The 22,195-nt window shown below is 40.5% G+C and overlaps 1 protein-coding gene across 1 annotated transcript in view; it reads left to right on the forward strand.

Annotated features, from left to right (window-relative positions):
• Window positions 1-22,195, forward strand: part of ARHGAP24 (Rho GTPase activating protein 24) — a 38,847-nt gene that overhangs the window by 5,063 nt on the left and 11,589 nt on the right. Inside the window, exons 2-3 of the mRNA XM_009280219.2 lie at window positions 9,393-9,600; window positions 21,120-21,252. Of these exons, the coding sequence (XP_009278494.1) occupies window positions 9,393-9,600; window positions 21,120-21,252 (341 nt within the window). The remainder of the gene's footprint in view (window positions 1-9,392; window positions 9,601-21,119; window positions 21,253-22,195) is intronic.

The following is a 22,195-nucleotide window of genomic DNA, read 5'->3' on the forward strand; positions in this document are numbered from 1 at the left end:
GCCCCGCCGGGGGGGGCCGCCCGGGGCGCCGCGCCCCGCCGTGGCTGCCATTGCCAGGCGTGGGACCGGGAGGGAGCGAGCGAGCAGAGCATCCCCGCGTGGAGGCACGTATGCCTTAGCAGCTCCCCAGGATCCTGCCGGCAAAGATGCGCTGCTGCTGCATCTGACGCGCCTCTCCCATGAGAGCTTCTGGTAGTTTGAAGGCAATAAAACAAGCGAGAAGCCCATGAGAACATCAGACAGGGAGCTGGGTATATAAAAGGCCTTTTGAAAGGAATCTGTTATGGACAGAGAGCCTTTCGGGCGAAGGAGCTGTTGTTTTTGCTTCTTGGTTGCAGAGATAAAGGGAGCCAGCAAGGAGTATCGTATCCTGGAGGATTCTTCAGTGGCCTTTTTGGTATTGTTCTTCTCTTTCCCCTTGCGCACTGCGAAGCGCTGACCTTTTCCTGTGGAATTGGAGTCTCTGCCACTCAACCCCCTGTTCCAGCTGGGAGGAAGAGGTCTTTCATCCCCTCCATCTGTGCAGGCACTTCTGTTTGAATGGAAGATACATCTTTTTGCTGAAACTCTTTTTGTTGTGATATTGCGTAATAGACAGTTGTCTCGCCGCAGGAAATAAAAGAAACGAAAGGAAATAGAGAGACGGAAGGAAATTGTTCCCCAAAGCAAAATTGAAGCAGGGAAGAGAACATTAAAATCACTTCAAGCCCTACCCAAGATCTAGAAGACCACAAATCTCCTAGCTCCAGAGGAAAATACACTATTATAAAAACTCCTCAGCAGTCAGTAACGATGAGCAGTCGTGGTGTTTTGTCTGGATGCAGCTGGTAAAGGAAAGCTTTGGAGGGACGTGGGGGCTCTGGCCTGTATGATGCCTGAAGACAGAAATGCTGGAGTCCGCAGCCCAGGTGCCTTAGCAGCAGCTCCTTTCATTCCTAAAACTACTTATAGGAGAATTAAGCGGTGTTTTAGTTTCCGTAAAGGTAGGTCCATTCTGTCGCTGTGTTCTGCTTTGCTAGTGAAGCCATGGTTTCCGAGAAGTCAAGGGGGCTGTGTGTGCAGGCGCAGATGAGAGTACTGAAACAAAAGGCATTGAACAATGCAGATGCCAACATTCCACGAATGATTTATTTACTTCTTTGTTCATTTGTTTGTAGCTGGCCAGCTGATACTGTCTCCTCTACATAATAGCCCATGAATGGGGTGCCTGAATGAGGTGGCTTGAGACAAGATTATTGCAGAGCCTCTGAGCAAAAATCAGTGAGAGCGGTGGGGGAATCAGACCTGTGATGATCTGAGTCGCCTGTTTGTCTGGCAGAACATCAGGGAAAAGAGTTTGGGTTTGCATTTTGTCTGTGTGGGAGGAGGGGGGAGAAGAGAGGGAGCAAAGCAACATGATATATGTGCATCTGTGCAGAAGACCAAGTCCTTGGATTCAGAGATTTCTGATGAAGTGTAGCCATACAATGCACTGTCCTGTTGCAAGTGCTGCATTGCCACTTCATCCTGCAGCCCTGCAGCCTGCATTTGCCTTTCCACCTGCTGCATAGAGATGTTTAAAGCCAGTTTTCTTCTGTATTGCACATACTCCTGTTGAAGCAGAGCTTGGCAGTACTAGAGGGAGGAGGGCAGAGAGAAGGCTGGCTTTCAAAATATGTCAGCTGGAAGGGAAACCCATGTCTGAGAAAGAGATATGACAAGTGATGATAAGGTGCCACGGTGCTTGGGATGGGTGGGTAGAAACTACCTCTATGACGAGGACAAAAACTTTGTGTGGGGGAAGAGGAGAATATTGGTGCTGCCTTAAAAACTATGCTGGACAGAGAAATCCAAGTGAAAGGGCTGTATTACCATGGTGTTGTGAAGCGTGAGAAATGATCTTGCACAGGGCTTATACAAATACAATCATCTTCATCTCCTGCTCCTCCCTGAACTGTTCCTCCATGCTGCCATTTGTCCTTTTGCAAGACCACGCAGCTCTTTGCTCACAAGACTCAGTAGTGGTGTAGTGGCGTCATTGCTTTTGAGGGTTCTGCATGCAGGTAGTCAGGGGCGATGCCTTGAAATGAGGGATAATAATCAGTGAGGGACTTACTGCAGAACTACAGCAGAGATCAGCTGAGATAGCATTGAAGGCTGTTTGCCCCCTGTACTCCCCCTCCCCGAGGCCAGCATTTCCCTTGGAGTTCAGCCCTTCTGGAGACTGGCCGAGAGGACGTGGATGTGTCTGTATGAAGTGTGCTAGTGCATTTCAAGGTGTCGGTGTGAATTAGAGCTGTCTGTGCTCCGTTTATACACTTAACTATTTGAGAGATGTTTGGAAGTTGAACAAAGGATTAACTGATAATTTTGCAGACAGCCGCCTTTGTGCCCAGGGTGCAGCTTTAGCCGCTCCAAGAGCAGCTTCAGCTTTTGATTCTTTCCCCGTATATTCTGACACAGAAACTCTTCATGCCTAAAACTCCAAGTGAAGCTTCAGCGCTTGGGGCAGAGGACAGAATGATGGAGGCCATGCTGCTAATTTGCTTTCCTCTACATATCATTTGTTTCAGTTGCTTTCTTACACACGTTTTCTGTCAAGAGCATTGTCACGAGGCCCCTAGATCAGAGCTGCAGAATGCTGGATGCGCATGTTTAACAAGGTCCATGTCCCACTGAAGTCAACAGAAAGATGAACATTAACTGGATTTTCTATGGTTGCACAGGCAAATTAGGCTAACTACACTTGCATTATTAATTGGCATACTGAATTCTTATAACTTCATTTGCAGATTGTACACGTAAGTATAAAAAAAAGGCAAAACTAGCCTTTTGCAAATCTAGCCCATACTTGCATAAAGCAGATCAGTTAGTTCTAAGCTGTGCAACACGATGCAGAAAATAAAATTAGCAGGGAAAACCATTGGCTAGTCATTGGAAGAACTACAAGGGAATCATGACACTGTATGTTTAGACAGAGATACATCGTCATCTTCACTGATGATACAAGGTGTAGAACCCTTCCTGGAAATCCTGATCAAAGCTGTATTGTGATAGGCACCAAAAAATTAAATTTCAGATCTGTTTGGAGGTCATGTCATAAGAGAAGTCAGTGCTTAAAGGGCAGCATCTGAACGGAGACGGAGCCAAGCGTTTCTAAAATGCAATTTAGAGAAGATGCTCTCTGTTTAGGTACCACCACAGGAACCTCCTGAGAGCACATGCAGGGTAAGTGGAGAAAGCAATAACTGAGAGTAACTTTGCTGGCATGCAGTGGTGAGAACATTGAATAGCATAGTGAATTTGGGTGAGCAGCGTTTTGGAGGAGGAGGTGACATCGGCCACGGCCAAAGAAATGGTGCAGGTCCTGATGTGATCACCTGTAATAAGTTCCCGGTGATGTTTTTAAAATTGCCTCCTTTCCTTTCCAGCCTGTTGCTAGTTCTGCTCTTATTTCAGAGTTGTTTTTTCTAAGCAGTAACCTCTGGTGTGCAGCTGTGCTAAACTCCAGGGCAGGAGTTATCTTACCTTATCTACTGCTGGCATCACGCCGACTGTGGGGTAGGAGAAGGCTTGAAGGAAAGAAAATGAGTCAGGCGGGAACAAAATTCTGCCACCGCTACTTTTGATGGGATTTTTCCTCTCCTGTACATTACAAAATTCTGTAGAGAAGAAGAAAATACTCCCTGCCTTTGATCCACTCAAAACAGCACTTAGTGCTGTGGAACACCGGAGCAGAAAGCTGATAAGAAATAATAATTTTAAACTCCATATTAGGTGTTATGTGGCCATGACAGCCACTTCTTTGTGTTATTCCAAGACCTTTGTTCCCAGCCCTGCTGTTGAAAGCCGTTCACCTGATCTGTTATTTTCACTGTCAATGAATTACTGATGTAGACTTGAGAGCTGCTTAAAATTCTCATCTAGATCCTAAGCTGAGATCAATTCCTTTGACCTTAACTGACCCTTTCTGATCAGTATAGCCTGTAAACTCAGAACTTGTTTTGGAAGGACGGAAATCCTCCGCTGCATATTGAGAGAACACACGTACAGGCGTGGGCCCTCTGTTGAAAGCATCAGCCCTCTGTGCTTTATGCTGTCTGAAAATTATGCTATCGTCTGAATTGCTGAGGGGTGGCTTGGGAGGCAGAAACCTTCGGGCTTGCTGAGTGCGTGTGCTGTGGTAGAGCTAGAGCGGCAGGTGGGCTTTTTCAAGCTATCCCTCATAGACCAAGGAGACAGAATTGCCACCTAGATCTTTCTCCTTTTTTCTTACTGAATCAGAAGCTTGGAGTCAATAGACTTGAGACGTGACCCCTGCCTGTGTTCAGTAGCTAAGGAAATCATTGACTAAGAGCATTCTTAGATTTTAAAAACATACTCTAACTGTGAATATGTACTATTGAAAATACCACAGTGCTTTCACAACTCTTGAGTAGATATATGCAGAATTTGGATATAGCACTGTAGTGTCTTTCACAAGCTTTATGGGTATCTGTTAGGCTTGGAAATCCAGTTTCTCAAAATGTTTACAAAACTTCTGCCACGGGAATGTTCTAGTTAATGAATAACTGCTCGGCATGCCCTTTACTAGCATGTGATTTTCCTCTTTGATGTTATGCGTGATCTTGGCTTAATTGGGTATACTTTTAAAGACCTACAAGGGCCTCTGAAAAAGCAGTTCTGCTGATTAAATCTAATGACTGGTCAGAACTGGAATCCTGTACATTTCCCTGACTTCTGCCAGCTGTGGGGAAGCCAAGCTGCTGCCGTTCTGAATCTCAAGGTTTCTTGTTGGTTTTGTTTGTTTGTTTCCCCTCTGTCACCCTATTCCAAGGATAAACCAAACCACAGGTCAGCACTTGTGCATCTGTGCATTTCTGGATTTTGAAGACATTGAGATTTAGGAGGAGAACTTGGGTTTGGATTACAATGTGAGTTATGAGGGCTCTCTTTTATTTCCTTCTCCACAGAGGTGTTCTTGTTTAGTTACTGTAGTGGAAATTTACTTTTAAAAAACAGCACGTGAAATTATCTCCGTGGTTTTGGTTATGTTGTAGTCTCCACAATTTGGACTGTCTTTTCCTTGCTTCTCTGTAAAAGAGATGCTAGTAGTTACCAGGTATAGCTGATAGCGTTCACCGTTGTCTGCCTCTGCCAACCACTAAGGCTGTGTATGTTTGCAACCACAATTCTTCACAGCATTGTCTTTGCTTCATAATACTCAATGTCTTAGTCTTCATAAACTATTAATCTGCAATATCTCTGTAGTAGTTAGTTGCGACGTAAGAGGGGATTAAAGCATTAGAAAGGGACAGTGGAAGAAGGTGCACTTTACAGGGCAATGATCATGGCTTTTATTCCAAAACAGTGAAAAACCCAACAGACACCAGAAAGATGATGAACAAAGTAAAAGTTATGACAACGTAATGTGGAAGCAGAGTTGTCACGTTTCCACCACTTCTGCCCCTGGCAACAGAGTACTTTTTCCATAAGGCATCAGCAAGTCTATAACTTCAAGTCAATATTTATGCAGGATTATCATGACTGATTCCTTTCATGGCCGAGTGCTGCCTGGTGCAGTGTTCTGCATTTGTTAGGTGAAGGAAATACTTCCTTTGGAGAAGTTCAGCTTAGACTTTGAAACCAAACCAAGCCTGCCTGAGATGAATTCCAAAGCCAAACAAATTAGAGAATGCAGAGTGTAGTAAATGGTGACTTCAGAAGCACTTCAAGGTGTGACGTGGTGATCTTCCATGAGACTTAGGTCTTAACTTTAGGTTATTACACGGTTGTCAGAATTACCACGCTAGCTATGAGCTTCCCAAAGCCGAGTGTGGAGATCCTCTTGCTTGTGAGGTAGATATGGTATTATCACCATTCATATAGATGGGGAGCCAAGTCCCTGAGGCTTCATCTGACATGTGAGGATGGTTGGGCATACACCTACCCCTCTGGCCGTGAAGTATATATGTGGCCAGACTCGATGCAACTGTGTTCTGAGGATTGTGTAGGATCTGAATCCAATCTGTCAAATCCAAGACAACTGCTGTAGTTATTCTGCCACTCCTTCAGGCATTCTTAGCTATGTGTATTTTAAGTGTCTCAATAAAAGTCCCTTAATTTACAATGTACCTTATTGCAGTCAGTAGTAGAAACAATTCAATGTTTACACTTAAGGGACCAGAACCAGGAAATTTTGGGCTCCAATTTGGATTAATTTTTTTCTTGACACTGGTTACCTTTCCATCATATCAGGTTTTATTTTTTCTCAGATGTAGTTTTTTTAAGGTTTTCTTCATTCAGTACCTGTGATTTGCTGCTACAATACAGAACCAAGTTTGTCATATCCATTTAATATATGTCACCTTTTGTATGTGAATCACTCGTTACTTTCTATTTGTCTTAAAAAATACTGTTTGACACTAGTTACAGACATCTTAATGCTTTACTGTTGCCACCTGTTCTCAATACACTTTGTGTTGTGGTGCATCAGCAATTTAAAATAATACAGGAACGATTTTTGCTCCCACTGTGCAAAACCCCCTTATTCTGATTTTATTTGTTATCTATTAGACATACTTTGAAAGCCAATTCTAAAATGAAAGGGGGGGGGAAGGCAGCATCCCAAAAAATGTATTAACAGAAAGTGATGTGTTTTGACTGCAGTGTCATTACTAACAGGAGTTTCAAAGCAGTCTGGTAGGTTTGAGAACTTACTCTTTCCTCTGCAAATGTAAGCTGCAATATGTACATTACTGATTAAAGAATGTTAGCATGGAGAGAAGAAAGTATAGCCAATAGGACAAAGCTTATTCATACTAATTGTAGTGTCAGTGGGCTGGAGTTGTAATTGTACATCGTATAGTTGGAATATCCTCTCTTATACTGATTAATTTTGTTTGAAAAGAGGCAAAAACTCTTGTGTTTAAAACCAAGAGATCTCATGGGCTTTTGAAGGGAAGCTCAGACTGTATGTTCATAGGACAAACTGGAGTAGGACGGCCAAGTCCTACACCTAAGAAGGAATAGCCCCAGGGAAACAGCTCTATGGAAAGGACCTGGGTGCCCTGTGAGTCTGTAAGCTGGACATGAGCCAGCAGTGGACCAGGCAGCAAGGAAGGTTTGACAGCAGTCTGGGCAGTATCAGCAGGAGCAGAGCCAGCAGAGGGAGGGAAGTGATTAAGCCCCTCTGCTCAGCATTTTTTAGACCATATTCCAAATAGTGTGTCCATTTAAAAAAAAAAAGGGGGGGGGGAGATAAAACTGGAGGGAGTTGAGTAAAGGGCCACCAAGATGCTTGGGAGCTAGAATACACGCCCTTTGAGGAGAGGCAGAGGAAGTGGGGCTTGTTCAGCCAGGAGAAGGGACAATTTTGGGGGCACTGAACAGCAGCCTTCTTGTATATTAAGAAGGACTTTGAAATCCCCAAACTCCCATAATCACACAGATTCCTTAACTGACTTTCAGTGGATGTTCCTCCTTAATTCCACTACTTTCAGAAGGAGGGTCTAGAAAATGGAGGGTCTTGAGGATTTCCTCCATGTTGACCAGCAGCGACCCTTAACTCGGACAAATACAAGAAACCCAAATTCATTTAATACTCGGGCCATCCCCGTAGGCAGTTGGCAGGAGGTTAGGAAGGTATGTAAGAATTAAGAAAACATACTTTAACTCCTCTGCCAGCTTGAAGAGGCTGAACTTTACAGACACCAAATATTCCACATCAGTCAGTATTCTTCTAAGCTTGACTCACTCTGAAATTTCAAAAATTCCTTCTTTAATTGCTAATTGTTGGGTTTTGGGGTTTGTACAACATGAAAAAAAGTGAGCTAATAAAGAGTGACTGTGTGATGTTCAGTCCCCTTACTTACTGCTGTTTTTGGCATCCACAAGTGTGGATACAATGGAAATCACAAAGTATGCTGCTCTGCATCTCAGAATACTTTCTGGATGTCCTAGCTGGACATCAGTTACTCTCTCCAGTTATGTCCTGTGCTACAGTAAGAATAATTGCACTTAAATACAAACCCCAGACCTTCAGTATGGGCAACTGACAGCTTGCTACCCTCTTGCCATAACATCCTGGAGCATATGCAAGGGACCTTTCACCCCTACAACTGAGGTGTGAGTTATCTTTCTTTTGTTGAAGGAAAAATGTACACATCAAAGGTTACCCTGAAGGATGCTTCAATCTGAATGCTACCTTAGCTTGTGGTTACTTGTTCATGTAATTTTAGTTTATGGTGAATAAAGTTTTTGTGCCAAAAGCAAAAGCTGACTAGCTCAACTTTAGGCTTTCTTTAGAAAAAGCAAACCAAAACAACTCTGTTCTCCTTGTTGAATATTTTTAAAAGAGTAGGAACTGTGTGCTCAGCGAAGGGCACAATTTGAATCACTGCCTCTTTTTTTTTCCCCACTTTATAGTGTACATAATTGGAAAAGGAGCCTTCTAAGCATAGGTAGTTATTTGGTCTTTAGTTTCTGATCATGACTACCTTAGAACTATTCATTGTCTTGCTATATATAGAAATTCAATTGCCTCGCTTCAGCCCCCATACTATTCAACAAATGGTGGTCTCAAGAAAGAGCTTCCATCACAGATGACATGCCTGAACATTATTGTGATGCTGTCTATGATGGCTGGCTCTGCAGTTTGAAGGGAGAGACAAAATAAGTTATGAAGGGTAGCTGTCTTTCCAGTGGTAGCGATGATATCCTCAGATCAGGGTTGAAGTTAATTCTGTCAAAAAAACTCTGTATTCTTCTGAGGTTAAGTACAAACACAGGTTTCCTGAGGTTCGTCTGACATACTTCACCTTTCATGTCAGGATCTTTTTTCATACACAAAATTTATTGTTGCTAAAGCAGACAGTGATAATGCAATTGGTTATACATTATAAGAATGGTCTTTGTTTATGTGGGAAAACTTAATTAATAATTTGGTTTAGTAGGAGCAAAATCCTGAGTTATATTTATAAAGCTTTTGCCCTCCATGTGTAAAGGTAATGTTTATATGTCATTGAAACTGATACAGGAACTACTTATTTTTTTTACAGATAATTAGGCATGAACCAAAGAAGATGGAGATGTGTATCACTTTTGAATCAGAAGTTTTGTGACAGAAAATCCTATTTGTATTATTTCTATGTTTTCTGTGCTTATGGTCTGAAAAATCATTTACAGTATTTTATTTTAAATAATGGTTTTGAGCATTGTTGTAAAATATGTCAGCATTGTATTTCCATGAGAGTATCAAAGGTGAAATTGATCATTTTATTCTTAAGAAAGGAGTAGGTTAATTGTCTGTGCATTTAAATGACCTGTAAATTGCGTGGGTTGTAATAGAAGACACGGGGTCCTCAGATGTTTTTATGAATCTCAATCAGGTCACATCTCTCTTTTTCATGCAGGTATTTTTGGACAGAAGCTGGAAGATACTGTCCGATACGAAAAGCGATATGGGAACCGCCTGGCTCCTATGTTGGTGGAACAGTGCGTGGATTTTATCCGACAGTGGGGGCTAAAGGAAGAAGGCCTTTTTCGACTGCCTGGGCAGGCTAATCTTGTCAAGGAGTTACAGGATGCATTTGACTGTGGAGAGAAGCCTTCTTTTGACAGGTAAAATCCTCCAGCTGTTCCCCACTCTCTGAAGCCTAGACAGGACACAATCTGCTGTATTGGCTGACCTACAGTACAGGTCTGCTGTACTGGCTGACCCACGGTGCTGTAAAACACATGACAGCAACAGATAGAATGACATGTTTTTGTAGGTTTTTCTGTATGTTTCCTATTATCACTCTAAAATGTCTTCTTTTTTTTCTGACTTTGATGTCAGATTTCAAAGCGTTTCTGGAGAATTTCCATTTGTGAAAAGCTGGTTAGAAAAAGTATTGCTAATGGTTTGGCTTAATCAAAAATATCTGGATTGCCTTGATCTTAGTATCATTTGAAACACAGTGGTGATGCTGGCATTTAGTCAGTTCCACAAAGGAAGAATTTCTCTTATCACCAATTTCAGTATGTTCTGTTACCTATAAAACTGACTGGAAGGCAAGTCTACTTTTATGTATTCCTTTATAATTTGGGGCCTTTGGTCTTAAAATAGAAGTCGCTGTGACCGTAATAACAAACCTATGTGGTTTTGAGGGTCCAGGTCCAATTTGTATTCCAGTATTTATACAGTTTTGCAAAGCTAATGAGAATTTTCTGGGCCAAGGAAGAACCCAGTCCTGTTGACACAGCTGGTATGACTTCAGTCTTTTGTAAGATTAATTTTTGTCCAAGTTCAACTTTCCTCCTATAAGCATTGATAGCAGTAGTCCACATATTCAGTGTGTGCAATCAGAGAAACAGAACCGGTGGATTATGAATGCCACATAGCCTTTTTAACTCTGATCAGAATTAATATGATGGTCATGAAATTCCAATTCAAGAGACTGTTAAACAGTGGTTGTCCTCAGTGTGTGCCCTAAGTGACATACATAACACACCTCCAAAATGGAATTGGGATACTTCACTCCAATTGAGGGCCTAATGTGAATTAGGAGGAAGAGGCAGATTACATTTATTTTGTGGGACCTTTGACTGATAGCAATGCAAGTAACATGAAGGAAGCATAACTTGATCTTTTAGTGCAAAAACATGCTATGATATGAACCTGATTGCTGGAAATCATTTGCCTCCCTCCTTTCCCTATTCCTATGAAGTAAGCAAATTTGTAATGCATGAAGGTACGTATCACAGATGCACAGAAGGCAGACATCTGTAATGCTGTTTTATCTCCAACAGTGTCCTCAGTCCTGACCCCCACTTTAAGAAATGTCAAGAATTTATAATGCTCTGGAAAAGAAAAGTGAATTGTCTTCCTATGAGGTTTATTAGCTTCTCATCAGAAGGTGAGGGTTAGGATAATTGACCAGAAAAGAGCTTTAAGGAGCCAGAGGACTGTGGGAAGTCACAGTGTTAGCTGATCAGTGTTTGTAGCATACTCACTGACTGTTCAAATACTGTGTAACTTATTTAAAAATGGTAAAGAAGCATCCATTGGGTATGTTTTCCTTACTTGGACATAAAGATAAATATTACCGGTCATGTCTCTGGCACAACCTCTACCAGAGATATAAGTAGGCAAATGGCAGAAACAAAAAGTTATTTTTTCCATGCCTGTAAGCCAACTAATTGTGGAGGAAATGCTTAAGAAAACAAGCCACCCCCAAACTCCAAGAAGATGATGTACTGAACACCCCACTGACAGGTACAGCTTGAAAGAGGTGCACAAGTTCTGTCTATTCAAAACAAATGAGACCAGGGCTCAGGCACACATACAAATTCTTTTTTTTTTTTTTTTTTTTTTTTTTTTGCAAGGTTATCTAGCAACATCTGTAGCACACACTAATGAGCCTCAGGAACAGGCATTCTAGCCGAGCTTTAGCAGATGAAATGGAGAAGAGATTTTACATGCTACTGCTGTGAAGAAGGCACATAATCTCTACTATAGCAATTAGAAACATCAGCAGGAATTGCCTATAAATTGCTGGTCCTGCAGTTCTGCTTCTGAAGCTGAGAATTTATAGAATACTGACCTTGTATGTCCGTGTGTCCCATTGTGAAGGATACTTTTTCTGTTTACTTTTTCACATTTGAGTTTGGAGAGGTGTGAATTAGGTGTAGCAATGGTCCAGAAGTCAGGCAGACATAAATTCTGTTCTGATCTCTGCCATTGTTTCCATTGGGCATCTACCTGTTTCCTCCAACCTTTTGTTCCATTTGTAAATTTTTGAGGTGAAGTTCATTTCACAGTGTTTATAGAGTGCCTATGTGATTACCTTGGTTTGGGGTAACTTTTCTTTTCATTGTGCTGAACAGCAGCATGGTCTCCAGGTTTGATGCAACCTGTTTGGCAAGTTGAGCTCTTGGAAAGTAGCCATAATATGAAAAGTTGCTGTAGAGAAAAGAAAAAAATATATACGTTAGGGGTCCATGCTTACTTTTTCTCATGAACCTCCAGATCCACTGTGTTTAATCTGTAATTATATGTCATTATTAGTCAAAAGCCCGGTAGTGCAAAATCTACCTAGGTTCTGTTTATTAATTTACATTTTGCCCATTCTCATACATCAATAATAATAAAGATTTTTGCAGTTAGAGCTGAGCTGACGGTTTTGTTGATGGGGCACAAAACACAATGGAATCCAGGTCACGGGATCCCAGCGGTGCCGGGTCACCCGCTCTGACTGGGAGAAAGACTAGCTGCTGTCATCAGTGTTGGAACTAATATAAAGAGCTGATGTTTGAGGAGTTTGCCATTTTTCACACTGACATTTTTTCTGTGGATAAGTGCACATAAGTCAAATAAAGACTTTAGAACAAATTAAGATGCTTTGAAATGTGTGTGTAGGCTTGTGTATATGTTTGTGTGAGAAATTATTATTAAATAATCCTTCTCTTTATGCTTTCTTAGCTAATTCAGTAAAATATGTAACTTGTAGAATTAAAAGCAAAAACAAAGGTAAGATCGTACAGCCATGATTAGTACTCCTTTAACATGTCATCTCTGTTTTAAGATGGTGCAACCATCTTAAAACACCTTACAGCCGTTGGGAGATGGAGTTCAAAGGCACAGATCTGCTCTTTTGCCCAGAGTTCAGCTGCTGTCCACAGTTCTGTGGAGACCCTGCCCTTCTCCCCTCTTGCGTTCCTATCTGCACCCCTTTGGCAAAGAAGACCACAGAATGAATGCAAGCAGAACAAATGCGGCACATCTGAAAGAAGTAAAATAGCTTTGCTCAAAAGAAAATGCATCCATGTTTTGAAACATAAAATATGTTTGACAAATGGTAGCTCTCACATGAGTTAGCAGCTAGATGTTCCGATAGTGAAGTCAGTTATAAAAACGCAGAATGAATCCAGGAGAAGTCGGAGTGGCAAAAACCTTCATGTATCAATATGATCTTATAGTTGGACAAGATGTTGCTGAAGAATCGTGAGCTATGTGTATGAGAATGGAACCAGTATTTGAAATTTCTCAAACTCACAGAATGGGAAAACTCAGTATCTGATCTGAAACACCCAACACCCCAGCCCCCCTAGTATGAAAACTGGAACATCAGCATTTCTCGCAGTCTTGGAAAGGGGAGGTACAGCTGCTACAACTGAAAACTGCTGAGGCCTTTTGTGTGAAGGAAAAAAACCAACTGAAAATTGCATGTCAGTTTAAAAACAAAAATCAATAAATACCTCACTCCCTCTGTATGTATCTGCATATATTCTGAAATCTGCTTTAAGGAACCAACAGTGCAATTAGGCAATCACTCATGCTTGCTACTATTTGAAATATCCTTGGTATTTACAGTACAGCTCCACCTCTGTAAAATTGTCCCCTTTGGGGAATCAATTTTGCTTGCCCTTGGGGTATTTGCTTCTCTCTGCTTGTGGCTTATATTTTAAATTTAAAGTCCCTCAGCTCCTTTACAAATCATACATGTGTAATGATACAAAGTGGATTATGACTATTTGTTCTGTAAAATTAGCATAGCGAATATGGCACTGCATAAGGAAAATAACATAAGGGTTTGTTCTACAATTTTTACCTAGAAGGGGTACAAAATTGGATTTCTCTTTTCATATTACCTCTCTCCATCTACTGTTCATCACAGTTACTACCAGATGACATGAGAGTTAAGATTGCTTAGGGAGAAAAAAATATTTGAAATGTCACTGAAACAAATATTAATACTTATGTGATTGATCGATGTATGTGGCTTGGATTTTCATAACTACTATCACTGATGTATATAGTCCAGTAGTTCAGAAGAGTTTCATAGCTCACCTGCCTGCATTTGTGTGTATGCGCAAGAGAGAAGGAAAGCACATAAATGTGTATTTAGCAAAACAAAATCCCTATTACATTCTGTCATGGGTATGAATTCCTCTGAAGAAGAATGCAGTACGTTATAGGACAAAATATTACTTACTGCTCTAGTCACCACTGCAATCAGCTGAGAAAAGGGTATGTAAGTGGCAGTATGCGATAGCTGGCAAATGCTAACTATTATTTCCTGGAGCCAAATAATCCAGAATGTAGAACTGGTATGTTTCAGTGCATTTAATCACTGGGATTGTTGAAGCAAAATAAGACAATGACAAGGATGGTACTAATGTAATATCCTCAAGCTGAGAAAGACCACATGCACAATTCTTATTCTCCTCCAGAGACAAAGAATGTTTTAAAATTCTGGTGAATGCAAGAAATTGGACCTGTGTTAGTGGGGCTGCAGTCTGCACTGGCACTGTACAGACTGCAACTAGACATTGACTTGGAAATCACTGGTTATGAAAATTTTTATTTCTTTTATTTCTGTACATAAGAATTTCTTTGTTTAGAAGCAGATAGTTCGCCACAAGGAAGAGGCTTTATTCCCTTCCTAGTGGGAAAGTGCAGTAATCCCTAAACAAAACATTTTTAGGTGAAATGAAGTCTTTACTAGAAAGCTGGCTCCTGCCAAACACAGCTGGCCTTAGGCCTGTGAAAATTCCTGTTTGTTTCTGCCTGTTCCAGGCTTCCTTACCTGATCCTCACAATCTGCTCATCAGTTATGCCTCTGGAGCCACTTCCACGTCCTTTGTAATTCCAGACCTCTTTCTAACCAGCTAGCAGAAATAACCTCTGCATATGGCACAACTTAAAAGACCTAGTCTAGCAATTAAATACACGTTAGGAGACACATTTCTAGTGTGATGCAAGGGTCATTAAATCAGTTTAATTGGTGTCCTGCTGTAGGAGAGTGTGTTTTTAGTTATTGGCAGTGAATGAACATTTGTAGTTGCTTCACATGAATTTCAGTTTCAGAAATGGAGCTGGTGTGTCAGCTGTGATTTGGAAAAAAAAAAGGCAGCCATGTATTTCACTTGACTTGCCAATGACAAATGACTTCTTAGATGGCTACGGTCACCTTTAAGAAAGGATGACATATTGTTACTATGTGTAAGGTCTGAGAGTGTGTTTTTTAAAGCATTCTTACTTAGGGTTGCAAGATTTGTGGCTTTCTCTTCCAGTAAACAAGAACAGGTAGTTTATTTGTGGTGTTTTTCCATGTTTTATATATACTTGCAATCCCTGCAAAATCTTGCAGAAACATAACAGCCTTTCTGAATCAACCTATCAAATGTTAAAATAATTTAGCAGTGTATTCACTGGAGCTGGTTGATTTTTTTCCTGATGGGAATCCATCTGTTTCTTAGGCCTCTGCCCACCTTACCTGAAAGCACTTGTGTCTCTCTTTAAAGATCTATATTTTTCTAAGTAATTTTTAACGTCCTTCCATAGTTTGTCTTTTCATTTGTCTGTCCTAAATTGCTGTCTTCATTGCTGCTTTTAAAGCATCACTCTCTAACCTGAATGAATTGGCTGCTGTTATAATTACTGAAGTGAGTGTCTAACTTGGAAATAGAATCTGTCAATCTTCAGTATTCCTTGCGGTGCTTACTCCCCTGAATGGGTCCCTGGAAGGTAGCATGAATTGTAAATATCATAAGCACAAAGACAAAGGAGCAGAATACGTGTTTGTTTTTTTTTCTCTGTCTAAACAGAAAAATAAGAATTGAGATCAGTGTTAACTTAAAAGTAGAGCTAGGCTCTTGTGGCAGCAAGGAGAAGAGGGCAGACAGCTCAGGGCTTAAAATGGTAAATGCTTTCATATATGTTTCACAAGTTGTAGGCAAAATTTCAGCTGGTACTTAGATTAGGCATGATACTGCTTGTACTAGGTACGTGTTATATAGGAAAATATAGAGAGTAATGCTTTGAAGATACCTACACAGGGGAACAAAAATCACACAGGACATTCAAGCCGTTATGTTACGCATTTGACCTGACCTTTGAATTTCTGGACCAAAGCCTGACTCCCAAAATCAGTCGAACCACTCCTGATTCACTGTAACATTACTGAACACAGGCTTTGCCCTCCTAGCCTCTGGGTACTGGCTTCTCAGCAGTAACAATGCTCTGATTCACTTGATACGTAGTTATGCACATTTGTAATATTCCCTTGATGTTTCATCATTGATTTATCATGGGCTCTAGCATCTCACTTAAGCTGTCTGCAGACTGGCAGCAAAGGTACACACTGGGCAGCCAGTTAGGAACTTATCCTCCCGTATCAGGAAAACATCTATACTGGTCTGAGAGCTGCTCTACAGACCTGAATGCAGCTAAGCAGGGACACAGTCAGCAAATGTGGTGGGTACAAGATATGTTGGTGAGGGAGACTCTCTATTTCCAGGATTGTGATCTGTGACACATCTGAAATGATGGAGCTGTAATTCTACTAATTCTGGGAGGTTCTGATACACAAACTGTTTGAACTGTACTGTTCTCCTTCATTTTATTACCAGAACTCCTAAATTGAATTACAGCCTCACAGCTTGTTGTTCCCTACTGTTTGTTCTTTATGCAAACTGTTTATGTGTCATCATGATCTAGAGCTATTTTTGGCACAGCATTAATCTTTTTGTAATGTGACCTTGCCCTGTTAATATTTCCTCTCTGAGAGTTTATGAGGAGCTTGTTGGCTTTGTGCTCTGAAGCACTGACTCCAGCTCTCTGAACATGCTGTCTGCTTGTCCAAGTGTGAGGGTTATGCGTGGATTTCTGGTGACCTGCTGGGCTTCAGTAATTTTTGTTTATGGTAGAGAGGGTGAAAAACTCCAGGCGGTGTAATCGGTCTGACAGCCACTTCCACAGTGTCTGTGGTATCACAAAGGAAAGTGCTGTCAAAACAGCAATGCCATGAGGGATATTAATGACAAAGTTCAGATGAATGGGGCTTTGAATATGTGTAGTCTGATGACTAAGGAGGGGCTGTGGTGCATTTGCATTTGTAATGCCTTTGCACGGACAGTGGTGGAGTGGGGGATGCTCCTTTGGAAACATATCAACAGTAAAAGAGTATTAATGTTTTAGTGAGGTAAGTAATCCTTCTCAGACTTTCCAGCATGACATGCCGAAATAGACTGTTTCTCAGCTTGCTGATACTTTTTTTGTGTTGCATTCAATTTTCTGCTTTGTGCTTTGTCATTCCCATTTAAAGCTTGTAATTATTCATTGTGCACTTGGAGAAAGTCTGCCTCAATTAATGAGGATTGCTCCAATTTAGATAACAGAGGATTTTCTGCTGGAATTGACATACTCTATTTTAATACTTGTTAATGAATACTTTTAATCGTGTTAATTATGAATGTGTAATCATGAACACTTTGATATTACACTGTCAGATAGCAAAAGAAATACCAAGATAGGTATAAATATTAAGTTTCTGTAGCTGTAATGGTCCTAGAATATAAGCAAGGCCAGGTTTGAAGGGAGAAATACTGCCTTGTCTTAAACTGATCAGTTGTAGCTGGAAAAAGTCCAGGAGGAAGAGGTCCTCTACAGGCCCTGGAAAGATGCACATCTTACAAACTACAGAAATGCCCTCAAGGCAGATATATAAATGCCGTTGGTTGACTTAGACTGTGGATCGAACACTGCAGGCTGGAAAAGGAAATAAATGCTCCCGATCATCAAGAGAGCTTGCAGTTCAGCACTCCTTTGAAACTCACAGCTGTCCTTTGTGGCTTGAAATGTGCTTAATAGTATTTGTGGATTGAAACACCTAAAATACAGACAGATTAAAACTGGAGTCTGCCATTTTTAAGTTTTCCTCTGTATTGTAAAACAAAAGGTGAAAAAAATAATACTAAACTGCAAGGTCTAAACAGGTCCCAGACTATATGAAGCACTCTTTTAGTTACATTATTATAAAAATATTGACATTTTTATACTGATACTTACATTGAAAGAAGAAAGTTTCTAGCTTTTGTCTAACTGTTGCTAAATAGAATTAAAAAATCCAATTCTTAAAGAGCTTTGCAGGCAGTATGTGTGTGTGTATGTTTATTTATGCTGCCAAAATCTGTATGGTAATTTCTGTATAGATAGATTAAGTCCTAAGCAGTGTTCAGTACAGTTTAGGGGAAAAAAAAGGTAACAAAAATTTTCCAAAATCTTATTTTGCAATCCCACCATCTTGTGGCAGGCTGTGGTATTGCCTTAGCATTCGATCAGCAGAGCAAATTAAAAAAAAAATTTAAAATTGTGAATGTGTCCCCGTCTACTAATTGGGACCTCGGTTTCTAACCCCAGCTCAGAAAGCACCTTTCTGTAGAGTCGTATACAGCATGTACTTCAGGAGGTTAGTTTGAGAACACAAGACTTACTGTTTCCTTGCTCCTTGGCATCCTGCCTTCCCGTTTCTCTCTCAGTTCTTCCTTGGTAGAGCCACAGTTTTTAGCACTCAGCTAACCCTTTGTAGTGATAGTCTATCAGTAATTCACATTGAAAGGTGAAAGTTTATAAACTGCATCAGTTTTCAGGGCTTTTGTCCCCTTCTTCAGCCTTTTTATCCTCCATCTGCTGTGCCCTCAAGGAGCAAGTATTCCACTTCACACCAAGGGACTGGTGTAAAATTATTCTTACGTACTACAGGAAGCATGATCCTGGCAGTACAAAGAAGGGAAGATGGTATTGCTTAATCCCCTTACTGGGAGACCTGTGTGCTAACTTTTAATTGTTCTTCAGTAATTTTCTCACTCAACCTGTTTGAATCTTGTATTTTGGAAAGGCCTCTCTAGTTTTATGCAAATAGTTTCTGGAAAGATGTGGTTCATTTCTTCAGCAAGGCCTGGGGGGAGTTTCCTTGTTTAAATAATAAAAATAGTAATAATAAAATCTTCAGAAAGACCATCAATGCCAAGCAATTCAGAGTTAAATTCTCTGCAGAGTGATGGCCTGTGCTCCCTTTCATGCTGCAATGTAGGGCAGTGTCCTGAGGCTGCCAGTTCACATCTGCTCTCTGTGGCTGCTGCTCTCCTTCAGAGTCTGACTAGCAAAAGTCTTTCCCTCTGTATTTGCTTTTTGCTTTCCTGATGCACCGACAACTTAGGAAACTGAAGATCTCTCTGTAAAATTTGCTTCTTGGATAAAGCTGAATAGTGGCAACTGCCTGGGCACGCATGCCATGATTGTGCTCTAAGAAGTAGCACCAATGGCAACAAGATGTGTAAGCAACTACCTGAGACATTATTGGGGTCTGGGTTTTAAGCCCTTGGGTTGTGCAGTCTGTAAAGAGTTTTGTTAGCCAGGATGTCAGAAAGAGCTTCAGTTCACTTAGTTTGGGGATAGGTAGAAGGCAAAGGTTAGAGGCCAAATCTGAGCTAACATGTGAAATCTCATAAAGCAATACAACTCTATCTAGTTTCATATATAGTACTGTTCGTTACATATGTTATATATGCATCTCAGGAGCAGGGTAGGGTAAACACAGGATTCCCGTTTTGGATCCAAGCCAGTCTACAAGTAGAGGGTTGCAATCAAGGGATAAGAATTTGAACCTTCCTTAAAAATGCGGATTTGCGTTAGTGCTTTGTTTATAGAATTTCTCTAGAAAACACTTTTTGGAATTTTGGCCGGGAATTATTCATGATTGAAATAGAAATGTTTTCTGGAAATTTATTTCAAGGAGGGTGGTGGTGGTTAACATTTAAATATTTACAGTGCTTTATCATTTCTCTTCTTCTGTTTTGACTTAGATTGCTCATACCATACCACATTAATCTAAGGTTGTTCCCATCATTCTTGTTAAGATTTAACTTAGTAAAAGCCATTATTGTTTTAACAGATCATTCCAAAATAATGATTAACATACCTCTAGCAAAGCTTAAGTTCATCAAATACTAGTGGTTCCCTTTGAGAGACTGAGTTTAAAAAATGTTCCAAGTGTGAAGTCTTCAAAGAAAAAGAAAATACAGGATAATGCACATTGTAGAAATGTCTGTGCATTTTCTGGTTCTTATGAATGAAATTAGCATAATTTAGTAGCTGATTTTTTGATTTTTCAGAAGTCAGAGGGAAAGATACCAGCTTGCAATACAACTCTTTATGTGAACCAGGGAAAACATGTAGAACATTCCAGTTAAGATTTGAATAAATGCCTGAGTAGCTAAACCCAGAGATGGAGTCAGAAGTAATGCAAGAGAGGTTTCTTCATGTTAACTTGCAGTTTTTATCTATTTCTATTTCTTTCTTTTCAGAGAAATACTCCTAAGTTACCACAACGTAACTTTACACACCACAGAAACATTTAAGCAAGTTTTATTGCTTACTCTGAACCTTGTGATTTTGATCTTTCTCTCCATCTTCTTACTTTTAGTATGCCTGATAAACAGCCTTCTACTAGCTGTATCAAAAAAACCCTTGTTTCTGCAAATGTAATTATGAGAAAGCATATGTCATACCAGGTCTTTGAGTGTCAGCCCTATAATGTTACCTGTTGTGCTAGCACTCAGACATTTTCTACGTTTGGTGACTTGCAATGCCTTAGCTTACTCGGTACAGGATAGAGCTAAACTCATTTCCCATGGATTTACGGCTCTGTGTGTGAAGTATATCCAGGTTTTCGGTGTAACGGTACAGCTAAAAGGCACAGTAGTCATTTTGTGGGAGCCCATAAGAAAAAGATGCATGCCAGGGAAAGAACTGTAATTCAGATGAAGAAGTTTCAACTAAACTCCTGTGGTATATATGGTCTCCTTTAAAACTTGCTTACTTAATACTGATACCAGAGGAGATGGTGATACAGTGGAATTGAGACATGCTGGGCGTGTTTTGGGAGCTGGGTATTATTATTCTCTCTGGTAGGAGAATAATCCCCACTGTGTAAATATAATGCCTGGTTTCTGGCTCAGATGAAAATGAAAAGCATCAGTTAAGATGGATTTTGCATGCCTGATGTGAGATGCCTGTCAGTGAGAGCCAGGATCTTCTCAGTACCTGTGCCTGCAAATAGGGCCTTATATGTAATTATTTATAGTAATAAATCAGCAGAGTCAACAGACTCTTGCTTGCAGGTATCCTAAGTTCTTTATAGGACAAAAAAAAAACACCAAAAAACCGGATTACAGATATGATCTATAAATGTATATACGGCTGATGAGTAGAATCTGGGGTGACAATGGAAAAGTTAAGTGGCAATTTTTAGCCTGTCAGTCTCACAGCATTATCCTGATTCACAGTAACAACTTCTTGTATTCCAACCCAACAGCAACACAGATGTGCACACAGTGGCATCACTGCTTAAGCTGTACCTAAGGGAACTCCCAGAACCAGTCATACCATACGCAAAATATGAAGATTTTCTCTCCTGTGCCAAAATGCTCAGCAAGGAAGAAGAAACGGTGAGTTGGCAACTTGAGTAAGATGAAATAAAAGGCTGGCATGTTATAACCTGTTCTGATTTTGAGGAAGAGAGAAGCTGGTGATTACCTATCCTAATTTAAGATGTGCATCTATTAATTGAGGCCGTTTTTATATGAAAATTGTTGCCACCTAGGTCATTTGGAAGTCTAAATAAAGGTGCATAGCATAACCTTAGCTGTATTTATTGCATGTCACTGAATCCAGTTTAAGTAAACTTAAACCATATTGTGGTCAATAGCTTCCATTTTGCATGGAAGAGACTTACAATTTTGTGGATTATCATTCTGAACTGTAAAAGGAAGGGTCTTTGTAATTGCTGTCTAACTCTTGCCATTAAATCAGGGGTCATTTTCTTCTAAGTGTCAGGATGCCAACTTTTACTGACTTTTGATTGAAGTCCAACGGACTCTATTCATTGACTATCATTGAATCAGAAGGCCTCAAAAAGATGGAAGCGGGCCACTGGAAGTGGGCCACCTTCCAGACTCTTTTAAAACAGCATAACACAGATGAGCAAAATAAGGATTCTGACTAATAATATGTGCCCTGCAGTGGCATGGGCCTACTATATATTAGGCTGAAGACTTAAGAAACTAAGTGCTTTTTTTAAATTGTTCTGTGTGCTTATGGGTAATGAGGTCAACCCTGATACTTTCTTTTCAAAGTAAATGCAAATAGGCGCATTCTGTTGATTTCAGTCTACTTTCCTAACTTTCTAAGGTGGTTATTTCTGTTTAATTCCTTTTTGATATTCCAAATCCTGCTAGAACTGGAACCCCTCCTACCTAATCTTTTAATTAATTGAGTAGGAGCCCCTCTTTTCTAACTGAGAGACCATCTCCTTTCTGAGCCTTCAGTTGATGACTACCAACAGCAGAGGTGGTAGTTGTTCCCATCTGATGGAAAGGTGGGGGGGGGGAA

Source organism: Aptenodytes forsteri, unplaced genomic scaffold, assembly GCF_000699145.1.
Source record: "Aptenodytes forsteri isolate BGI_AS27 unplaced genomic scaffold, ASM69914v1 Scaffold227, whole genome shotgun sequence".
NCBI lineage: Eukaryota > Metazoa > Chordata > Aves > Sphenisciformes > Spheniscidae > Aptenodytes > Aptenodytes forsteri.